The 19,850-nt window shown below is 45.7% G+C and overlaps 2 protein-coding genes across 4 annotated transcripts in view; one reads left to right on the top strand and one right to left on the bottom strand.

The window, feature by feature from the left end:
- Nucleotides 1–9,353, bottom strand: part of INTS14 (integrator complex subunit 14) — a 17,725-nt gene extending 8,372 nt beyond the window's left edge. The window contains exons 1-6 of one of the 3 annotated variants that reach the window (XM_039492518.1): nucleotides 9,186–9,347; nucleotides 6,872–7,131; nucleotides 4,588–4,695; nucleotides 2,384–2,539; nucleotides 896–1,014; nucleotides 146–288 (exon numbers count right to left, since the gene is read on the bottom strand). In XM_039492518.1, the coding sequence (XP_039348452.1) occupies nucleotides 146–288; nucleotides 896–1,014; nucleotides 2,384–2,539; nucleotides 4,588–4,695; nucleotides 6,872–7,093 (748 nt within the window). In that variant the 5' untranslated portion in view covers nucleotides 7,094–7,131; nucleotides 9,186–9,347. Of the gene's footprint in view, nucleotides 1–145; nucleotides 289–895; nucleotides 1,015–2,383; nucleotides 2,540–4,587; nucleotides 4,696–4,792; nucleotides 4,831–6,871; nucleotides 7,132–9,185 lie in introns of those variants that run through there. The other 2 variants (XM_039492519.1, XM_039492520.1) reach the window with 2 other exon arrangements.
- The window catches only part of SLC24A1 (solute carrier family 24 member 1), a 25,819-nt gene continuing 13,541 nt past the window's right edge, over nucleotides 7,573–19,850 (top strand). The window contains exons 1-5 of the mRNA XM_039492517.1: nucleotides 7,573–7,764; nucleotides 12,984–13,045; nucleotides 14,729–15,821; nucleotides 17,924–17,986; nucleotides 18,752–18,860. Of these exons, the coding sequence (XP_039348451.1) occupies nucleotides 14,874–15,821; nucleotides 17,924–17,986; nucleotides 18,752–18,860 (1,120 nt within the window). The 5' untranslated portion in view covers nucleotides 7,573–7,764; nucleotides 12,984–13,045; nucleotides 14,729–14,873. The remainder of the gene's footprint in view (nucleotides 7,765–12,983; nucleotides 13,046–14,728; nucleotides 15,822–17,923; nucleotides 17,987–18,751; nucleotides 18,861–19,850) is intronic.

Genomic DNA, 19,850 nt, shown 5'->3' with positions numbered 1-19,850 from the left:
TGCAATGTTATTGGAGATGGTATTCCACTTTCTTCACACCAGAGAGAAAGAGGAGGGAACAGTCACTATGCAGGGTAGAGGATGTCAACAGAAAAAGAAAAAATTAACACAACTCAGGTTTAAAAAACAAACAAACATTTGTTACCTGTATTAATTGCTTTAGGGATGGGATCTATTTCCTCATCTATAATGAAAGGTTCTGGTCTGGGAAATACTTGCACATCAGATGTTAAGTGACCACATTTGAGAACAGCATGGAATGGTGTATAAGCCAGGTCTATTAGTTTTCTAGAACATGATCATTTATTATTAGGGAAAAAGTAATACAAATCAGTTGAAAATAAGTTTTGCAAGCTTGTTTAAGTGCATTATACTGAGCTCCCAAAATGGATTTTTTTTTTAAAAACTTGAGTTAACTCAGTAGTTCTAGCATTGTCAAATTACGAAATGCTACAATACATTACAGAGACACGGTGGGGGAGATAATATCTTTTATCAGATATTAGATAGTACCTCCCCCACCTTGTCTCTCTAATATCCCGGGACCAACATGGCTACAACATACTGCATATGTGATACATTATGACATTTATGGCAAATTAATAGCAGTTCCTGAAAAGCCTATGACCTAATCAACATTTCAAGTTGCCCAATCACTGACAAAAGGAAAATATCTAATTAAAAACAGTAGCATCAATATCTATAAAGAGTGAACAAAACAAATAGCATTAACCAATGAAGGCCAAGATTAATCAATAGTAGTTAACATATTGGACTAGGAAAGAAAAAGAAACCTATGAATCAAAACAAAACAAATCAAATTTCTTGCCTTATGCTTCTTTGTTTTCTTTACATACGTTAATTTCACAGTCATGTTAGTTACAAAAATACTAACCCAAACATGGACTGTACATTCTTCAAGCAAAGGGGTCCATCGATGGTAAAAATCTGTCCTTCCCCGTTATTTAAATCTACAAGTCTTTCCAGACAATCTAAAGAATCTGAGCTCTGGAGCTGCACACACACAAAAAAAGAAATTATACCTTTGGGGAAAAAAAACAGCATAAGAACAGAAGACGCAGGAGATTATTTTTAAGGAAATATATGCAAATGAGAGTAATAGTCTGAAGCCTGATCTACACTAAAAAATTATGTTGGTTTAACTACTTGGTCAGGGGTATGAAAAATCCACATCCCTGAGCGGCATTAAATCAACTAAGTCCCCATGTAGGCAGTGTTTGGTCAACCTAGCTATTGCCTCTCAAGAGAGGTGGATTACCTACGCTGATGGGAGAACCTCTTCCATTAGCACAGATAGTGTCTACACTGCAGCAGCACCGCTGTCGTGGTTCAAGTGTAGACAAGCTCTAAGTTAATTTAAAAAAATTAGGACAACCTTATCTTGCTAATTTTTAAGGAAGCCAATGTTTCTTCCCAAAAAGAGGTTTACTCCTAATGTAATATTTATTATTAGCCCAGAAGCTTGTCCCCATACTGGGGTTCATAATACATTGTTTCACCAAGTCAGACCTAGCTTTCAGCTCTTATATTAATAGATTCCAAAGCCAAAAGGGATCATCTAGTCTGACCTCCTGTATAACGCAAGCTATAGGACTTCCCAAAATAATTTCTAGAGCAGATCTTTTAGAAAAACATCAAATCTTGATGTAAAAATTGCCCTTGATGGAAAATCCACCACAATCCTTGGTAAATCGTTCCAGTGGTTAATTACGCTATTAAAAATGTACACCTTATTTCCAGTCTGAATTTGTCTAGCCTCAACTTCCAGCCGTTGGATCATGTTAGACCTTTGTCTGCTAGATTTAAGAGCCCATTATCAAATATTTGTCCCCCCCCCCCCGTGGTTCTTATAAACTGTGATCAAATCACCCCTTTACCTTTTCTTTGTTAAACTAAATAAATTCACAGGTTCTCAGTCTTCAAGAGTGCATGAGTGCCTTTGATAACATAATACTTTCTATTTCTATAGTGCCTTTCCTCAGAGGATAACTTAGGCTATGTCTACACTACAGATACTACAGCAGCATAGCTGTGCCACTCTAGTGACATTGCATAGACACATGCTACATCAATGGAAGGGGTTTTCCTGTCACTGTAGTTAATCCACCCCTCCAAAGGTGGCAGCGAGGTCGATGGTAGAAGTCTTCCATTGACCTGCAGGGCTATACCAGGGCTTAGGTTAGTTTGTCTACATCTCTCAATTAACTTACACATACTGCAGGTGAACGTGACCCAATTATCACTAAAAGCAAACACTTTACCACCAGATTGTTAGAATAAATCTTGGGGAGAATATGTGATTCTGTAAATGCAATAACCACTCAGTATAACAAAACCAGCAAGAATTTGTTAAAGGAGTCACCTCGTCTAGATTAGCCATGCACATGATGTATAACTTGGACGGGAAGGGGAAAGGCAGTGGAAATCGGCTGCTTTCATTTCGTTGGTTGCAAGTAGCTAAGGAGTGCCGCAGAGAGCCTCTGCCAATCCCTAAACAGCCGTCAGTTACTAGAACAACCTAGTGCACACACAAACACACACAAAAGGATACATTAGCATTTTCACCTAAACACATTTCTTCATCTGCCCCAATCCTGCAAACACTTACAGCTGTGCTTAGCTTTACTTCTGTCAGTAGTCCCACTGGGACCACAGGGCTTAGTCCTGAAAATCCCTACTCACACGAGCAGTCCTGACTCGCAATGAATTAATTACATAAGGATTACTCATGTAAGGTTTGCATGTAAATTGTGTATTTAAGCAATTAACCGTTACAAATTTGATGCGCTACATAATAAACAGACATATCTATATTTTAAAATTGAATGAAGAAAATAATGACTACGATTTATTTTTATAAGCTATAATCAGACCCTACTACTAATGAACACAGAGTAACAATTAAAAGTATGTTTTTCAGTTTTAAAAAGCCACACAGCCTTTCAGTGTAGAAACTACGCTGTCACAAGGACATTCAACTGGCTGGGCAACTCAAGAGCCTCAGAGGAAAGATACTAGAAGAGTACAAGTTATTATAATCACTCTACAGAACTCAGGGGCCAACCCAATTCCCACTGAAGCCAATATGGGCCATAAACCAGAAAATATTGGTCAGGTATGTCAGTCCCTCAGTACTTTGCTAACTATTACAGCATGTCTCAACCCTTTCTGGTTTTTCAGCAGCAGCACTAAGGCACTAATGTGATATTTTTCATCCAAATGAATCCCAAAAGTTATTTACAAAAAAACTGCACTCTGAGGTTAAATAAAATCATTGCATGTTTGCCCTCCACTGAAATGCAGCCATTTCTGGGATGGAACATTGCAGCTGTGTGGTGTTGCTGTGCACCAAAACACACCAGTTTTGGCTAGCAAGTGAGAAACACCAAATCCAGCTGAAATTAAGCATTTATTCTTTTCATCCAGATTTAAAATCCAGGTTTTAACAGGTGAGAGAATGCACTTTTTATTCCTCCCTTTTCCTCAACACACCTGTCACTTTCATAGTCTCATTAGTGCTTGTGTTTGCTCTCATGCTTGAAAATAACCTGCCTTACTGTAACAAGAGTTTGCACATTTCCCATGGCCTTTCATCCTCCAGTAACCTGATGTGCTAGCACAAATGGCCTATGGTGGAAATAAGAGAGCACCCTACTGAAGATCTGATATATGCTTGATTTTTACATGTTTCTAACTGTTTGGTTCTGATGTCTGTTTTTCCTTTTATGACAGGTGGTCCCAATCCAATGCTCAGTGGTTTGAGCACTGGCCTGCTAAACTCAGGGTTGTGAGTTCAATCCTTAGGGATCTGAGGCAAAATCAGTACTTGGTCTTGCTAGTGAAGGCAGAGGGCTGGACTCAGTGACCTTTTGGGGTCCCTTCCAGTTCTAGGAGATAGGTATATCTCCATATATTATTAATTAACTAGCTGCAAAATCAGCAAATGCAAATTGTACCCCACCCAACAATGAGGGCAAATGTAGGGGTTTTTCCCCACGAAGGAGCACTGCACGGGAGGGGAAACCAGACCCAAAGCTGTAACAGCCCAGTGGAAGTTCTGAGTCCTTCTAGTTGAGCACGACAGGGCTTGGGGATCAAAGACAGAACACATTCAGAGCAGTCCTTACTACTGCTTCAGAGTAAGGGATGCTGCTGAGCCCAGACACTGGCAGGTGCATGGTGGGGGAAGGTGCTCTGTGTTTGGCCATGACCTTACCTGCTGACTATGGCTCCCTGGGGCTGGGGAATACAGGCAGGAGCATAAACCAAGCCTTCCAGAAGTGCTCAAAGAGTTCTAGGGAACTGTTCTATTCTGTAACATGTAGGTGCATCAGGAGGGGGATGGGATCAGTCTTGAAAGGGGTCCTCAAACATTTTTCTCTCTACCACAACACTGCAGCTAGGCCAGAGATGGCAGAAATTAGCCCAAATGTTGCTGCTGATTATTTTATGGAAGGGTTGAAGCATTTTGTTGCCATAGTGGCCAACCAAATATGTTCAACTGATAATCTGCAAATACTGCAAGCTGGATTCTGAGAACAGTCAAAGGCAGCAACCAATCATTACCTGGCAGGGAATCGCAGCACCCCATTCCTGTTGCACAACATTACAAACCCCAACCAGTGCCGATTCTAAGCACGTTTTGTCATAATCATCCATGTTACTTAGGGCTTCCTGGAAAGAAAAATTACACATTATCCTGCCTGAGTGGACAATTGTTATCAGGGAGCACATGCAGCTTATTAAAAAACAGGAAGTAATTCATAAATACCTTCCCTTCCCACTGTGTCTTTATTAGGGAAGTATTATATTCCAAAGGATGATCTGCAAAGATTTTTAAAAATTGGGCTTATGCCCTTTTGTAGGATATAGAAAGCAGGCCTGAAAAAACTGAGGTTTGATTAGTTTTGTTAAGTATTTTTCTGATTTCCTTTATATTAGAAATTAAAGCCTGAAAAACCACATATTGACTGGGGAACAAGTGAAATTCTGACCTCATGAACTGCAAGCAAAAGCTGAGAGGGAAGGAATTCTGGTCCACAAAGGGTACAAACTTGTTTTTAAAATAATCCTTTGCAGGTCTACTAAGAACAGTACAGTCAAAACCTGAAACTGCGCTATTCCCTCAAGTAAAACAAAATATCTACTCCCATTGTTCTGATATTTTAACCTCCCTCCCCCTGCCCTGGAATACATGTGAAATAATAATCATTTGCCTTTCTATAGCACCTTCCATCCAAATACCTCTAAATGCTTTACAACCATTAATGGCTCCTTTACTCACAGTGAGTAGTACTTTATTACACAAATACACCCAATGAAGTCAATGGGAACACAGTTGCTGCTTTAAAAGGTACAATTTGTTGGTATCACAATGACCTTAAGTAATATAGCCTCACAACATGCCTGTGAAGTGGGTCAGTAATTTTCTACCCAGTTTATAGATGTGGAAACTGAGCCACAGAGCACTTGCCTTAGAGCCTGCCATACTGGAAGTCAGTGGCAGGGGAAGTAACAGAATCCAAGACTCTTACGTTCATATCCAGTCTTTAACATAAAACTATCCTTCCTCCCTAAAAGGAAAATTTTATACAGGATCAGAAAAGCACCACATAAAGTATCTGATGCTCCAAAAAACAGACAGAAAGAAGTACAAGCTAGAGCAACTTGGTTGGACATTTGGCCTGGATAGATTTCCCCAAGGCCACCCCTCAAAAAATAAACAGCAGCAATGAGAATGTGGGAGAATTCATACAGTAAAATGAAAACAGCAAAGGGAATTTGTTCTCAGCAATATATGTAACATCCCTGCACTCCCAGCTCCCTGCTTATGACCCTGTGACCCTCACTCCTGTCCCTGTTTGTCATTAGTTGTCCTCTGTATTTACATGAGAGCTGGGTCTGATAGCTCCTCCCCTTAGGTTGGGGGAAGGGGCCTTCCGATGTGGGCGGGAGCAATCCCAGATTCCCAATAGGTGCCAAAAACCACATATGTAGCATAATCAAACAACATGAAACTTGGAGTGCCTTGTCCAGTCTCTTTTAAAGCACTGAGAAGCTTCTGTAATTTTCAAACCTGGAGCCAAATTCCACCCTCAGGTAAGTCCACGCAACTCCCATTAGAGTCAAAGGCTTTCAATATCACATACCATTCAGGACCAAGCTGCTTCTCAGATCTTATCTCCTTTCCATATTCTCCCCACCTCCCTCCACTCTGCCAATCATGTCAGGCCTGAAGCATCCTTAGTCACTTTTCCCACTCTCTTCCTGCTTCCGCACAAAACGCCTTCTCTAAACCTGTTCACTTTATTCAAAACCCTTCCTGGAGCTCCCTTATGCTGTGTCACCTCTGGAGAGCACGTCAAAACTCACACAAAACAAGGAAGTCACAAAACCATCAGTGTATGGACATGCCTCCTCAAGCATCCCGCTGAGCTCATTACTGGAACCCTCCAAACAACTTCTCTTCATCCCCTCCTTTGCCTTCATTAGCCCTGCCTTGTTGGGTGACATCTGAATTTAGACTGTAAGCTCTTCAGGACAGGAAGTGTCTCTTTATTTGTTTTTGTAAACTACCCAGCACACGTTTGGATGCTCAGACGGCATTACAGGCAGCGCTATCACTGACTAGTCTGATCATAAAACACAATTTTCCCCTGTCTCAGTTTCCATATTTGTAAAATAGGGATAACACTCACTTCATAGGGTTGTTGTGAGGCTTAATTAACAGTGCATAAAGTGATATGAGATCCTTGGATAGGAAGCCTAAGGTTTCACTACAGCTACGAAACACACAGAATGTTTTGAAGAATTGTCTTGCTGAGCCCAGTATGTTCTTTATAAGGTGTACCTGAAGCGTGTTGTAATCTCTTGTAAAGGGAACCATCAGTTCCCAAAGCGATGAGAAGACCACCAAGGCTGTAAACTCAAGTTTGTAATTGGTGGCCATGTGCTCAAACAACATGGTCAATCCATGGACAGCCAGATGTTTCCGTTGATACTCTTCAGAGCCCTCCACAGAAACAGGCCGGGTCATGGAGAGCGACACATCCATCACCACCACAGTCGGCATGATGATCCTTTCTCTATGTTACCAAGAGGAGGGATTCACTGCAAAGGGGAAAAAGCTCTAAAGAGTGATTATCCCAGAGCACTGAAAGAGAAACATGCCCTAACCAATCCTACAGAATGGCCATGTATGTGGCCATGTCACGCTGTAGCACTGACAACACCTTAGGACTTTTACATGCTTAAAACTGTAAAGTGCCCCAAGACTGGGATATGAGGGGATGCAGAGGGTTAGAACTGGGATAAGAGGGGTAGCTAGAGGTCAGGAATAAGGGCTTGCCCATATTTTAAAATTAATTTGGATTAAAGGTGTGAATTTAAAGTGCATTGGCTATTTGTGAATAACTCCATGTGTGGACACACTTATTCTGGAACGAGAGTGCCTTCACCAATTTAGCTTTAATTCAAACTGGGGCTATGTGGTCCAAGGGGTTTATAAAAGCAGGCTGCTGAGTACTATTGGATAGAGCTGAGAGAGGAGGAGGCAAAGCAGCAGCAGAAACACCACAGAAGCACCCAGAGAAGGCAGCAAGGATATCCCAGAGAAATGCACTTGTTGTGAGCTTTTGGGAAGAGCGATGGCTGGTAAGAGGCTTGGAACTGTGAGCAAAGAAACTGTCTCCTGCTGTTTGAGTCCTTCTGTGTACAGGGAAACAGGACATTGTGTACATTCTTGTAAGTAAGCAGGATTGCATCAAAGACGCACCTGACTACATTAACAATTTCTCCTTCCAAAGGAAACAACCAACTACACCGCAAAATCAGCATGCGTCAAACAGGATTTAGCTAAACTGGAACAAGATACTCCTATTCCAGAATAAGAGTGTTCACACATGGAGTTATTTAGCAATAGTTATTCCAGACAAGATAACTCCAGTGTAGACAAGGGGGAGGGGGTTGCATAGGGCTGAGGCTGAGAACAGGAATGGGACAATGGGTGGTACTGGTGGGGTAACGATTTGTGATGTCCTGGAGCTATGTGTTTAAAGGGTCCTAGAACGGGGATAGCAAGAAAGGATCTAGACTTTTCTGAAGGAGATAAATGTGTGTGCGCAAGGAGGAAGGTGGTTAGCTAGAAAGGGAGATACAGCTTTGGGAAGGCAGGACAGGGACAGCAGGAAGGGCAGAATTTCAGGGTTCTGGGACTGAGGTGTGGGGTAGGATTCAAGGAGTCCCAGAGCTGGGATAGTAGAGATGGCTGAGGCAAAACAGGATTCAGGTGGTTGGGGGAGCAAGGAGGGCTGAAGAGGACAGGTTTGGTGAGGAGTCAGGATTTGAGGGAACCTAGGGAAGGTAGATTTTGGCAGTAGCCCAGGACAGGAGGACAAGATTCAGGAATCCTGAAGCAGCAGGGGATCAGGGACTAAGACAGGCAGATTCTGGAGGTGTCCCAGGGCTGTGAGGGGAATGACCGAGGGTCCCACGGGCTGTGAGAGCTGAGAGATGGTGATGGGGCAAGTTTGGGAGAATCTCAGGGCTAGTGGGGGGCAGGATTTTGCGTCCCAGGGAGCTCACAGGGGCTGAAGGGGAAGGTTTGGGGGAATCTTGGAGCTGGTGGGGGGAGCAGTTTGGGGGCAGGGGAAAACAAGGTTCGGGGTCCTAGGGAGCTGGTGTGAGGGAGCAGGGTTCAGTGGCGGTTTGGTGGTAGGGGGCACAGGTTTGGAGAAGGTCTTGGAGTAGGTGGGGGAAACTGAGTTTGGTGGCAGGGGTCACTGAGGGGCAGGTTCAGGAATCAGGGAGCACTGGGGGGCAGGTTTGGGGGCCTTGGTTAGTGGGAGGTGCTGTGGGAAGTTCAGGGGTCTCAGTACGGGTGCAGGGCGGGATTAGGGGCAGGTGGCACGGGGGGGGGCAGGACTGGAGGGGCCAGGGAGCCCCAGGGGGTAATGGGTCGGGGCGGTGGGGCACTGAGGGGGCAGGATCCCAAGTCCCTGGGCAGGACCCAGGGCCCGGGGTCCGGGGCCCGGTCTGTAGGGGCAGGCGGAGGCCCGCACTCAGGCCCGCGGGCGCCAGGGGCCGGGTCCCGGGGCTCTCCGCCCCACCGCTGCAGTTCGGGGTTCCGCCGCCCGCTCCCCCCCGGCCGAGCCCAGCCCGCTCACCCCGGCCCGCGGCCTCTGCACTCCCAGCCCCGCCGCCGCTTCCATGAGTCCGGCCCCAGAAACCTTCCCCCGCTGCGGCTGCCGGAACTCAGGGGCCGGGCACGGAGCGGCCCGGTCCCGCCGCAGCCTCCTGCTGCCCCGGGGAAGTGGCCCGGCAGGGGCGAGCGAGCGGGGGGAGCTCAGTGGGGAGAGGTGGGGAGCTCAGTGGGAGGAGGGGGTTTGCTGTGGGGAGAGATACTGTTGTGGGGGCAGGGGGTTTGCTGGGGGAGCTCATTGTGGAGAGGTGGGGTGCTGGGGACTGGGAGGTGCTGTGTGGTGGAGTTCAGTGGGAGGATCAGTGGGGAGAGGTGGGGGCTGGGAGGTGCTGTGGTGGGGAGCTCAGTGGGAGGAGGGGGTTTGCTGTGGGGAGATACTGTTGGTGCTGGGGAGCTCATTGTGGAGAGGTGGGGTGCTGGGGACTGGGAGGTGCTGTGTGGTGGAGTTCAGTGGGGTTGCTGTGGGGGAGCTGGGAGGTGCTATGGGGGGAGCTCATTGGGAAGAGGGGGGTTGCTGTGGGGGGAGCTTGGAGGTCCTATGTGGGGGAGCTCAGTGGGGAGAGGTGGGGTTGCTGTTGAGGGAGATGGGAGGTGCTGGGGGGGGCTCTGTGGGGAGAGGTGAGGTTGCTGGGGGGGAGCTCAGTGGGGAGAGGTGGAGGGTGACGTGTGGAGAAGCTCCATGTAAACATCTGCAAAACTTAACTCATTATCCTCCTTCAACTCCCTCCCTAAAAGTGTCCTTTCTACGATGCCTACAAAAAGCTTGACAAATAGTCCTTTGAAGCTCATAACACTTCCCAGTTTTCACAATGGTTATGTCTCCCCCCCAGAGATGTTACATACAATCCCCCAATAATATTCACACCTTTGCATTTCTAATACAATGAACTCCTAAGGTCTTTACACTTCATTCAGTACGGTTGGCCTTAGAAACTGCAGGAAATTGCCAAATCTGTCACACCCAGCTCCTGGGGTCTTGTGATTGCATGAGAATCTCAGCTTTCAGTTGAAAAAGCAAGTTTCTAGCCCTCATAGTAGCAGAGAAAAGCATGAAAATGTGACCTGAATTCAGGCTGCTGGCTCAGAAATCAGAAGGCAAATAGAAAGCCCCCAACTGTATCTATAGGTTTTTAAAATTTCATGATCTTTTGGAGCCTGACTTAAATTTTGAACACATGAGGTTGGCTACATTACATACTTATATTATGGACTGGCTCCTACTCTGCTCCGGTTGAAGCCACTGGCAAAACGTGTATTTTTACTTTAGGGGAACCCTAGATGTGTGCTTTACTGTCTGGTATGGATTGTGCTGGTGGTTGATGTAATATGTGAATTCTTCATTATCCTTAACTATGCCACTCCAGCAGAACTCTTGTCACACAGCAGAGGGAGCTCAACATGCCTTCTGCTCTACAATTTAATACTGAACAACTTTGTACATCTTGGAAACATGCCATGATTTTTCAGATCTGCAGAACACAAACAGAGCTCACTGAAGTCAATGGGCGGTGTAGGTGCTTAGCACTTTTGCAGATCAAGCCAGGAGGTTACAGGGCTTGTACATACGTGTACAATGCATGATTTGCCAAGCCACATCATGATTTACACCCAGATAATAGAGGCTAGGATCAAACTCTTGGGTTTGGTGCATACAAAAGGACCCAACACTGGAGGACTGGACTGGACCTCAAAAAAAAACCAGTTCTAGTCTTGGCTTCACTCTCCATGTGCCTTAGTTTCCCTATCTATAAAATAGGTATATTGCTAATGACCTCCTTTGTAAAATGCTTGGAGATTTACCAGTGAAAAGCACTAGATAAGAGCTGAGTATTATTATTACTGAACCACAAAGAGTCACAGATCATGGGGACTATACGCTATCTGATGGGTAAATGTAACCCACTGGTCAGTGCATGTTATGAATCCCTCATTGTGCCGGAGCCGAAAAGAGTGAGAGTTTGTTATAGCACCATCATAAAACCAAGCTGGATAGCTCAAGCTGTAGCAATTTATGCTTTTAGGGCTGGAGGGCCCAGTTCAGTTCTCAGTATCAGACAAGATGGTGATCATCACATAAGCATCTCCTTTCCAGCAGCCACAGAAAACGGCATTGGGCAGTCTCTCCTTCCCCAAGGCAGTCCGTGACTTCCCCCAGCATCCTCTTCATATATTTCAATCATGTTCTTGGCAATTAATATTCAAGGGCTTACCTTAGCCTCCTGATATTGTGCCATGGACAGGCAGTTGGAGAAATCTTCTAAAAGGAGCTGTGAACTAAAGAACTGGACTCACGCATAGGCAAAGAGAAGGAATGTGGTCTGAAGATGACCCTACCCCTAAAAATTCATCTGGGAAGGCAGAAAGAAGTTCTCACTTCCCTAATAAACATGGAGATGTATAGTATGCCCATAGTGCCATCCTGCAGGCCACATCACCATATAAACCCCAGTTAAAATGCAACCGGTCATATTTATGGCAACAGTTTAGAAATCCAGATTTGAGAATGAAGTAAGAAATCCCAAAACTGAACTTAACAACCAGTAAAGACCTAGTGCTAGGAGAGATGACCATGGCAAAGCAATTCTTATTTCTAAAGCAGCCAAAATTGTACCAAGTGCCATCCGGACATGCAAGAAGACCAGCATCTGCCCTAAAAATCTTACAGTCTTTGGCCCAACTCATGCAAGCTGACCTGCTTGCATGGTGCCTCATTGGGGCTCCATGCATGTCCTGGGTTCTGTCCACACATACAAAGGGGATGCAGATAAGAGATTTAGCACAGAACAATGCACCCCTTAAACAAACAGTTTATGCCCCCCAAATCACCTTTTACTTATTTCCATTTAGCAACACTGCTGATGGATTGCAATACATTTAGCATTTCACCCTAATGGAGAACAAGGAAATATCTGACCAGAGCTTTCATGCTCCATCGATCCTGGAGCCATTCCGTGCCAGTGACACCCCCACGTGAAATACATTATGCTGCCCCCCCCCAAGGGTTGTTCCAGCAGCCAGGAATTGCCAGAGCAATTCCTGCCCCATTCTGTCCATTCATGCCCCCTTCTGTCTGTCCATGACGTCCGTGCTGGAGGTGGGGCTGTAGGAGCCACTACAGCAGACAGAATTCTCAACTAGCCATTTCAGGTGCAAAGCAGATTTAATTTGTAGCAAAGAAGGGGTGGAGGGTCTGGCCCATTTTCCTCTGCTAGTTATTGAACTTTAGCTTCTAGCAGTGTTTTTGCTGACAGAAATTCTGATTTGGGAAATAATTGCTAGCAATGTGCGATGCTTCATTCAAATGAAACTGTGCACAAAGCCACCTGCTAATGGCAAGTACCTCAGGGGGAGATCCAAAATTTGGTGTAAATTATCATAGCTTCCTTGAAGCCAATGGAACTATGGCAGTTTATGGCAACCGAGGCTCTGTCTCCAGAAGTCTGCCACTGGGAAGATCTGTAGCATCTTACTGTCTCAGGGTTGTTACTGTTATTGTGTGTTTCATTGCAGGGATTATCTCCTGCTCTGAAACTGAGAACATCCCATAGTCTAAGACAAAGATATTTGCTTCAGAGATAGTCCCAAACCTATAAAATACTATTTAATCTTCTTACAGGCTGCAGGTATTAAACTGGATTGTCTATTCCTCCAGCAATATGCCCTTCACACCTGACCCTGTCTCTTATCAGAATTCAGCTGGGAGAGACCTAACAAAAATGGGATAATTTTCTACTGCTTCTACCCATAACTCATCTCCTTTCAGGGTGCTACATGTCAAAGAAGCCTCCAGCACTAAATGTTAGCAATGGAACATCGTTTTTTAAGGTAAGCTATGGAGCTTCATATGATTGCCTGAGAGATCTCTATTAGATAAGACAGTCTGATCACAAGGGAAAGGAATGGATTTGAATCATACTTGTAAGAGAAAGTACTCTGCTTACAAAATATTAAAATGGTGTTCAGTCAATGAGACTGGAAAAACAAGGGCTAGATCCTCAGAAGTTATTAAAGTCATTGAGCTATAACAATTTCCATCAGCTGATGATCTGCCTTTTACATGCAAAAGTTGTTTAGGTAGCTCGTTTTGGAGAGGAGAAGTAAATTGTTGTGTTTAAATAAGGGGTTAGTTCAGGTATCTTTTTCTGTTCTCTATTTTTCTTCTCTTTTATTTTCCTTTTTTTGTTGCGTTATAAAGGGTGACAATTTCCTTTACTTCTATACACGTTATTGAAGAATACAGCTGACTGTATTATTACATGCTTATAGTTAATGTATGCACATGCACAGGTACTTTTTAGACAGCAGGAGTAAGATTTATATGATCGTTCTCTCTCTCTGTAGGTACTTCTATAGCCCCCCATCACTGGAGTCTCTGAGCACCTCCCAAGTATTTAAAACAGAGATAGCAACATCTGCACCTGTCTCTTCCTTTCCCCTAGTTAGAAATCTAAATTGATTAGCTTATGGCATTTTAAATATGTGCGTACATGTGCTTGAAGAACAACTTAGTGAATGGCTTAGAGTTGTGTTCCATTTACATCCTCTGCTCATTTAATATAATAATCCCATTCTGAAAAAACTGTGTTCAAAATAATAGTTTACGATACAATACACCAACTCCAAACTGCAAGGTGAATGCTATTCACCCCCACATCAATGTTTCACCCCAATCAGAGCCCAGGCCTCTGTTGCTTTGGTATTTACAATTTGGCTCCCTCTGTAAGTATGGAAGATATGCTAATTATCCCCAAACAGACAGTGTGATAACTAGTCCATTTTGCCAGTCCTAATTTGGACAGTAGGTTTAAGAGGTGTAGCCACAGTAACAAATCAATGCTCAGCATCTTTGTTTTTACTATAGCCAGGCCTTGCCTTCTGCTTTTCTCAAACTGAAGCAAATAGAGAAATCTCCTTTTGCTTGGTTTGTATCTCGTGAGAGTACAAACGTTGGGGAGCTGCAGAGTGGCACTAGCTGGGAGATATTAGAGCAATTGCCAGGTACATTTCCAGCAACATGTCAAGCTTATATAGGTAAGTAACTGGCCTGTGTGAAGAGTGGATTTAACAGGATGGGGTCGTTCTTAGTACTTAATCTTTTATAGTGATTTAGACTGTAAGTAAGCTCCTTGGGGCAGGGACCATGTTGACTTATATGCTTATAAAGCACTGAGCAGAGTGCTACGAACTATCTGTTGGACCCAAATCAAAACCCAGATCTGAAGAACCCTGAGCTTTGTGGGGCGTAGTGATGGGGGAGAAGAATCCAGATACAGAGCTGAATGTTGTGGCTGGCTCATCTCCATTATGAGCCAAACCAAAATGCCAGATCTGTACAGCCCAAACTTTGGGAAATGAGGGGGTTGAAAGCTGGATCCAGATCTGAATTTGCCAGTTTGGGCCCATCTTGTATAATGCAAACATAATGCTAGTTAATAATGCGTTGAGTTCAGGTAGGTGACAGTAGATCCTTGCACTGTGTGTTTCACACTAACACTTCTTCTTTTGTAGGATTCTACACTTTTTGTAGCATGTAGTTCCGGTCCTGTTGAGATCCCCACATCTAGGAGCAGCAAGAGACTCTCAGTGATAGGTATAAATGTAGTTTGGTGACCAGGAGAAGTCTCCATTGGCTCCAGGAACATTGATCAGATTCATGAGCTTTCGGGAAATGCATTTACCACTGAGGAGAAGGCTTCAGAGGAACTGGTTTCTTTTTCTACTGGCTATGGTGTTGGCTTTTTCCATCTATCAGCTTCTCTGTGGCCCTAAAATTCATTCAGCACCTTGGACAGCATCTCAGCCTGAGGACCAAGTGAAAGTGACCACCAGGGACCTTTCCAGCAACAAAGCCACTGCATCGGGCAATGGAACAACAGCATCCAAGATAAGGCATTGTGTATATGTGGACCCTACGTCAACCATGCCCATCACATCATCCGTGAATGCAACCCCACCCCTAGAAAGTGTCAATCTGACCCACCTGGATGAAGAGGGAAGTTACCCAACACCCCCCTCCCATGGAGAATACCCTCAAGACCTTTTTAGCTTGGAGCAGCGCAGGAAAGGGTGGGTCATACTTCACATCTTTGGCATGATGTATGTGTTTGTGGCGTTGGCCATAGTGTGTGATGAATATTTTGTCCCCGCCTTGGATGTAATCACGGAGAAGTTGCAGATCTCCGATGATGTGGCAGGGGCCACCTTCATGGCAGCAGGCGGATCGGCACCAGAACTTTTCACCTCTCTCATAGGTGTCTTTATCTCACATAGCAACGTGGGCATTGGCACCATTGTAGGCTCAGCGGTGTTCAATATTCTTTTTGTCATTGGCACCTGTGCCCTTTTCTCGAGGGAGATACTCCACCTGACCTGGTGGCCCTTGTTTAGAGACGTCTCATTCTACATTCTAGACTTACTGATGCTCATCCTGTTTTTCTTAGACAGCTTCATTGTTTGGTGGGAAAGCATCCTTTTGATGAGTTCCTACGCCCTCTATGTGCTCACCATGAAATGGAACGTTCACTTAGAACAATGGGTAAAGGAACAGGTGAACAAGACAAGAAATACCGTGAAGGCGGCCGCTTCTGAAGACACAAAGAAGGTTAGTGTCCTCGTTGTTTTGTTGCCTAGTTGGGAGTATTTGTTCTCACTTAAAGCACAAGGAAAGGTTGAGTCTCCTTGACAAAGGGTGCATTGGACCAACCTAATCAGTCCCTTCAGAACTACAACTGTTGGTTAAGACAATTGCTTTACTTACTGATGATTGTTAAAAGGTGAGGGAACGTAATCTAAATATTAGGAAGTGAGGGGGAAATCAAGGAAAAGTCCATAATCCATTCAAAGGGGGCTCAACTGTAGAACAACTCCGACTATCCCTTAGGTGCAGCTCTGCATTTTCAGAGACATGTATGGGATTTTCCACTCAGCTGTCATTAGTGGGAACTAGATGATTCAGTCCCATTCAGTGGTGGAGATTCAGGGCCTACATTAGCAGTCGGGAACCACAGAAGACACATTAGCTTGAAATGCGCATTCTAGAAGCTAACAGGAGCATTTCTTTGGTTGTTTGAATCTAAACAATATAAGGATCACAACCCTTCCCTTTCACCTAGCAGGCTAGATCAGGGGTGGACCACATCTGGGTGGGGAAATTGTATGCAGGGTCATTAATGTAGTGCTGGGGTTGGGGTGCGGGAGGGAGTGTGGGGTGCGGGAGGGGCCTCAGGGCAGGGGGTTGGGGTGCAGGAGGGGCACAGGCTCCAGCCTGGTGCCGCTTACCTCAACTGGCTCCAGGGTGGCAATGGCGGCGCAGTGGGGCTAAGGCAGGCTTTCTACCTGCCCTGGCCCTGTGCCGCTCCCGGAAGTGTCCAGCATGTCCGTCAGTGGCTCCTGGGGGTGGGGTGGGCAGGCGGCTTTGCCATGCGCTGCCCTTGCCTGCGGGTACCACCCCCAAAGCTCCCATTGGCCATGGTTCCCCGTTCCCGGACAATGGGAGCTGCGTGGGGTGGTGTCTGCAGGCGAGGGCAGTGCCTGGAGCCCTCTGCCTCCCCAAGGGGCCACAGGAATGTGGTGCCGGCCGCTTCCGGGAGTGGCGCGGGGCCAGGGAAGGCAGGGAGCCTGCCTTAGCCCCCGCTGTGCCACAGGGCTGGCAATCCCCCACGCCGGATTGGAAGCCCTAATGGGCCGGATCCGGCCCGCTGGCTGTCGTTTGCCCTCCCCTGGGCTAGATGCTGAGCAGTCTAGGCTACTGACTCCTGTGGTATATGAAAACTATGTGTAATTGTGGTATCATCGCACCTGTTCTGTACAGAATTTGAAAAGGAGCAGAGACCAAAGAATGATACCGAAAGGGATGAGTGGCGCAGAGAGTGCGCAACGTAAATCAGGAGACATGCACAAATACTGCAAGACAACCTGATCTAATGGGAAACAGTTTTTCTAAGAGTTTTGCCATTTTCTTGAACATTTTCCAGCCCCCTCTTGCTCTCCTAAAAGAAGCTGAACAAAGGCAGCAAGATTGGGCTGGAGATCCATGGTTGGAGGGTGGGTCAGTGTGGGGCCCAGGAGCTGCCAGTCCATGAATTATGCTCCCCTCTGAACATGGCAGATTTCCCATAGGAAACCCGTATGTAACCTCAGCTGCATGCATACATCGATACACACATCATAGTCAACAGCAAGAATCAAACATGGGGCCTTCTGCACCTAAGGCACAAGCCCCTGCACTTTGAACGAAGGGAGAATTCTAGCTGTGAGACAGCAGACGACTGTGTAGGTGCTGGAACCAGCCATGAGCAAGAAATGTGATCCCAGACTCCATGTGTGGCAGGCACATTGCACAGTGCAGGATTAACTCCCTCTGCACCTGCTCTCCCTCTCAGAAGATGGGTAAGGCATCTTCTTATCCAGCTCCTCAGGAAGCATGGCAGGAGGAGAGGCCATCCTGGGTCTGGCACAAGATCCATATGACTGTGTTTTGTCTTACTCACAGACCCTGGGGATCTATAGGGTTTCCAGGCCACTCCCCCTACCCCTCTATGTGGCCACGAGCTCCTCCCCACTGAGGCAAGTGTGTGACTCCAGTTCTGTGAGCAAACCTCATAGGCAGAGATTTGAAGACACTTCCATGCAACGGCAGCGTCCGTGCAGGTTGATGAAGAACTAATGGCATTCCCACAATTTTATATTCTTGTTTCCATGTAGCAAGACAATGGGTCAGTTGCAAGGGATGGAGCAAAGCACTCAGATGACAGCAAGAGACTGGAGGTAGGTGGATATAATAGTCTGTGCAACACTATATGGATCTGGATGTATTGCAAATGGAACCAGCCCTGAATTTAAATAGATGCACCAAGCAGAAACCGTTATGTTGGTCAGGAAAGGAAAGGACACAAACTCCTTTCAGAATGTGTCCTCTTCTCGGTGTAAAGAAATATGGACCAAATTCTGCCTTTGTGAACAGGAGCAGCCATGGAAACTGAGGCAGAAACTGGCTTGTTGTCTCAGGATAGCCCAGTGCTGTAATCGGATGCTACTCTCAGGGATACTGTGAGCTTGATCAGAGAGGGAGGCTGAGTCAGAGTAACGATGATGATTCTCAGTCCACTTCCCAGCAGACAAAAGCCCACAACAGATAAACCAGCATAACTGGAACTCAGGCCCCAAGCCAGCCAACAGCTTAAGCACGTGCTCAACTTGAAGCATGTGCTTTGCTGGATCAGGGCCTAACTTAGGAACCTGCTTGTTGGTAGTCTCTGCAGAGAGGCCGTGGATAGGCTATGGAGACTGGACTCCTCTCTCTTCCCTCGAGCTGGCTGAGATACATTAGTGAGGCAGGGATGGGAAATGTGCATTGCTGCTGCCTGTCCTGGCCCTGCTGATTGGCTTAGGGACATCAGTCTCCCAGGGTGTCAATCCCGCTTTCACCAGCGCTAAAAGACAGTACTGAACAACAGGAATAGTCTGACTGGGGGGAAATAATGAAGGGGCCTGGGACTAATGGCTGTGTTATCCATTCACCCTGTTCTACAGCTCATGCCATCCCTACAGCGAGGAGGCAGCTCCGCCTCTCTGCACAACAGCCACATGCGCACCACCATCTTCCAGCTCATGATCCACACCCTGGACCCCCTGGCCGAAGGTGAGCTAACGCCCCACCTCTGTGTGATTCGACACTCAGTTCTGTAGCCTGGATGCAGGCAAAGCTCACCACGATATACACAGGATCAGGTCCTTGGCTGGTGAAAATCAGCATCGCTCCATTCAAATCAATTAGGCTATTCCAGTTTGCAGCAGCTGAGGAGCTGATCCACAGCAGTGTGTGCATATAATTATTTCAGACTGGGAGTCCTTTCCAAAGCTCAGGCCTCTCTCTGATCAAGGGCCCTGTGCCTGGAGGAAATGGCACTCCATTTCTGATGTGCTATGGGAGCTGTTATTACAACAAAAACCACCCAGACCCATTCAGCATACCTGGGCAAGGACAAATTCAGCAGATCTGTTGTTGCTGTGGCGCTGAACAGTTTCCCCAGCAGATGAAGGATGACTGGTCACATAAAAATGCGCACCTTTCCAAGCTGATGGTTAATGGCACCGTGAATTTTAGCCAGATGTTTTCTTTTCACCAGGCTATAAAATAAGCAATGTAGAGATTGCTGAGGGTAAATCTGACATCGATGTGCTTTGGAAGGCTGAGCGCTCTTACTTTGGTAACACACAACTCTCTTAAAATTACAGCCCTAACCCGAGGCCTTTGGTTCTTACTGAGGTCAACTTGCTTCCAACCAGCATGCAGCATCTGGTGTTTTCCATATGATGCCAGACTCTCCCCTTATGTTATGGAGGTGGCACCATAGTGCCCCAGGATTTCCAGTGGCTGTAGGCATGGTTTCAAAATGTTAATTAAAGCGCTAGCTAATTTTGCCTCTAATATATAATTGCAGCTCTCTGGCATGTATAACAAAGCATTAAGATGAGAATTTACTTGATGTGTGAACTTGATGAAACAGTATCAGAAGTGATACTAACACCCACTTTTGATCTAGGGTTAATTAAGTACAGGGATATACATCATGTAAATTGATGGCAATCAACAGGTTATAGATAAGTGCAGACAATATCATTCACATTT

This window comes from Mauremys reevesii, linkage group 10 (genome assembly GCF_016161935.1).
Source record: "Mauremys reevesii isolate NIE-2019 linkage group 10, ASM1616193v1, whole genome shotgun sequence".
Taxonomy (NCBI): domain Eukaryota; kingdom Metazoa; phylum Chordata; order Testudines; family Geoemydidae; genus Mauremys; species Mauremys reevesii.
This window is presented reverse-complemented; position numbering and strand designations above follow the sequence as displayed.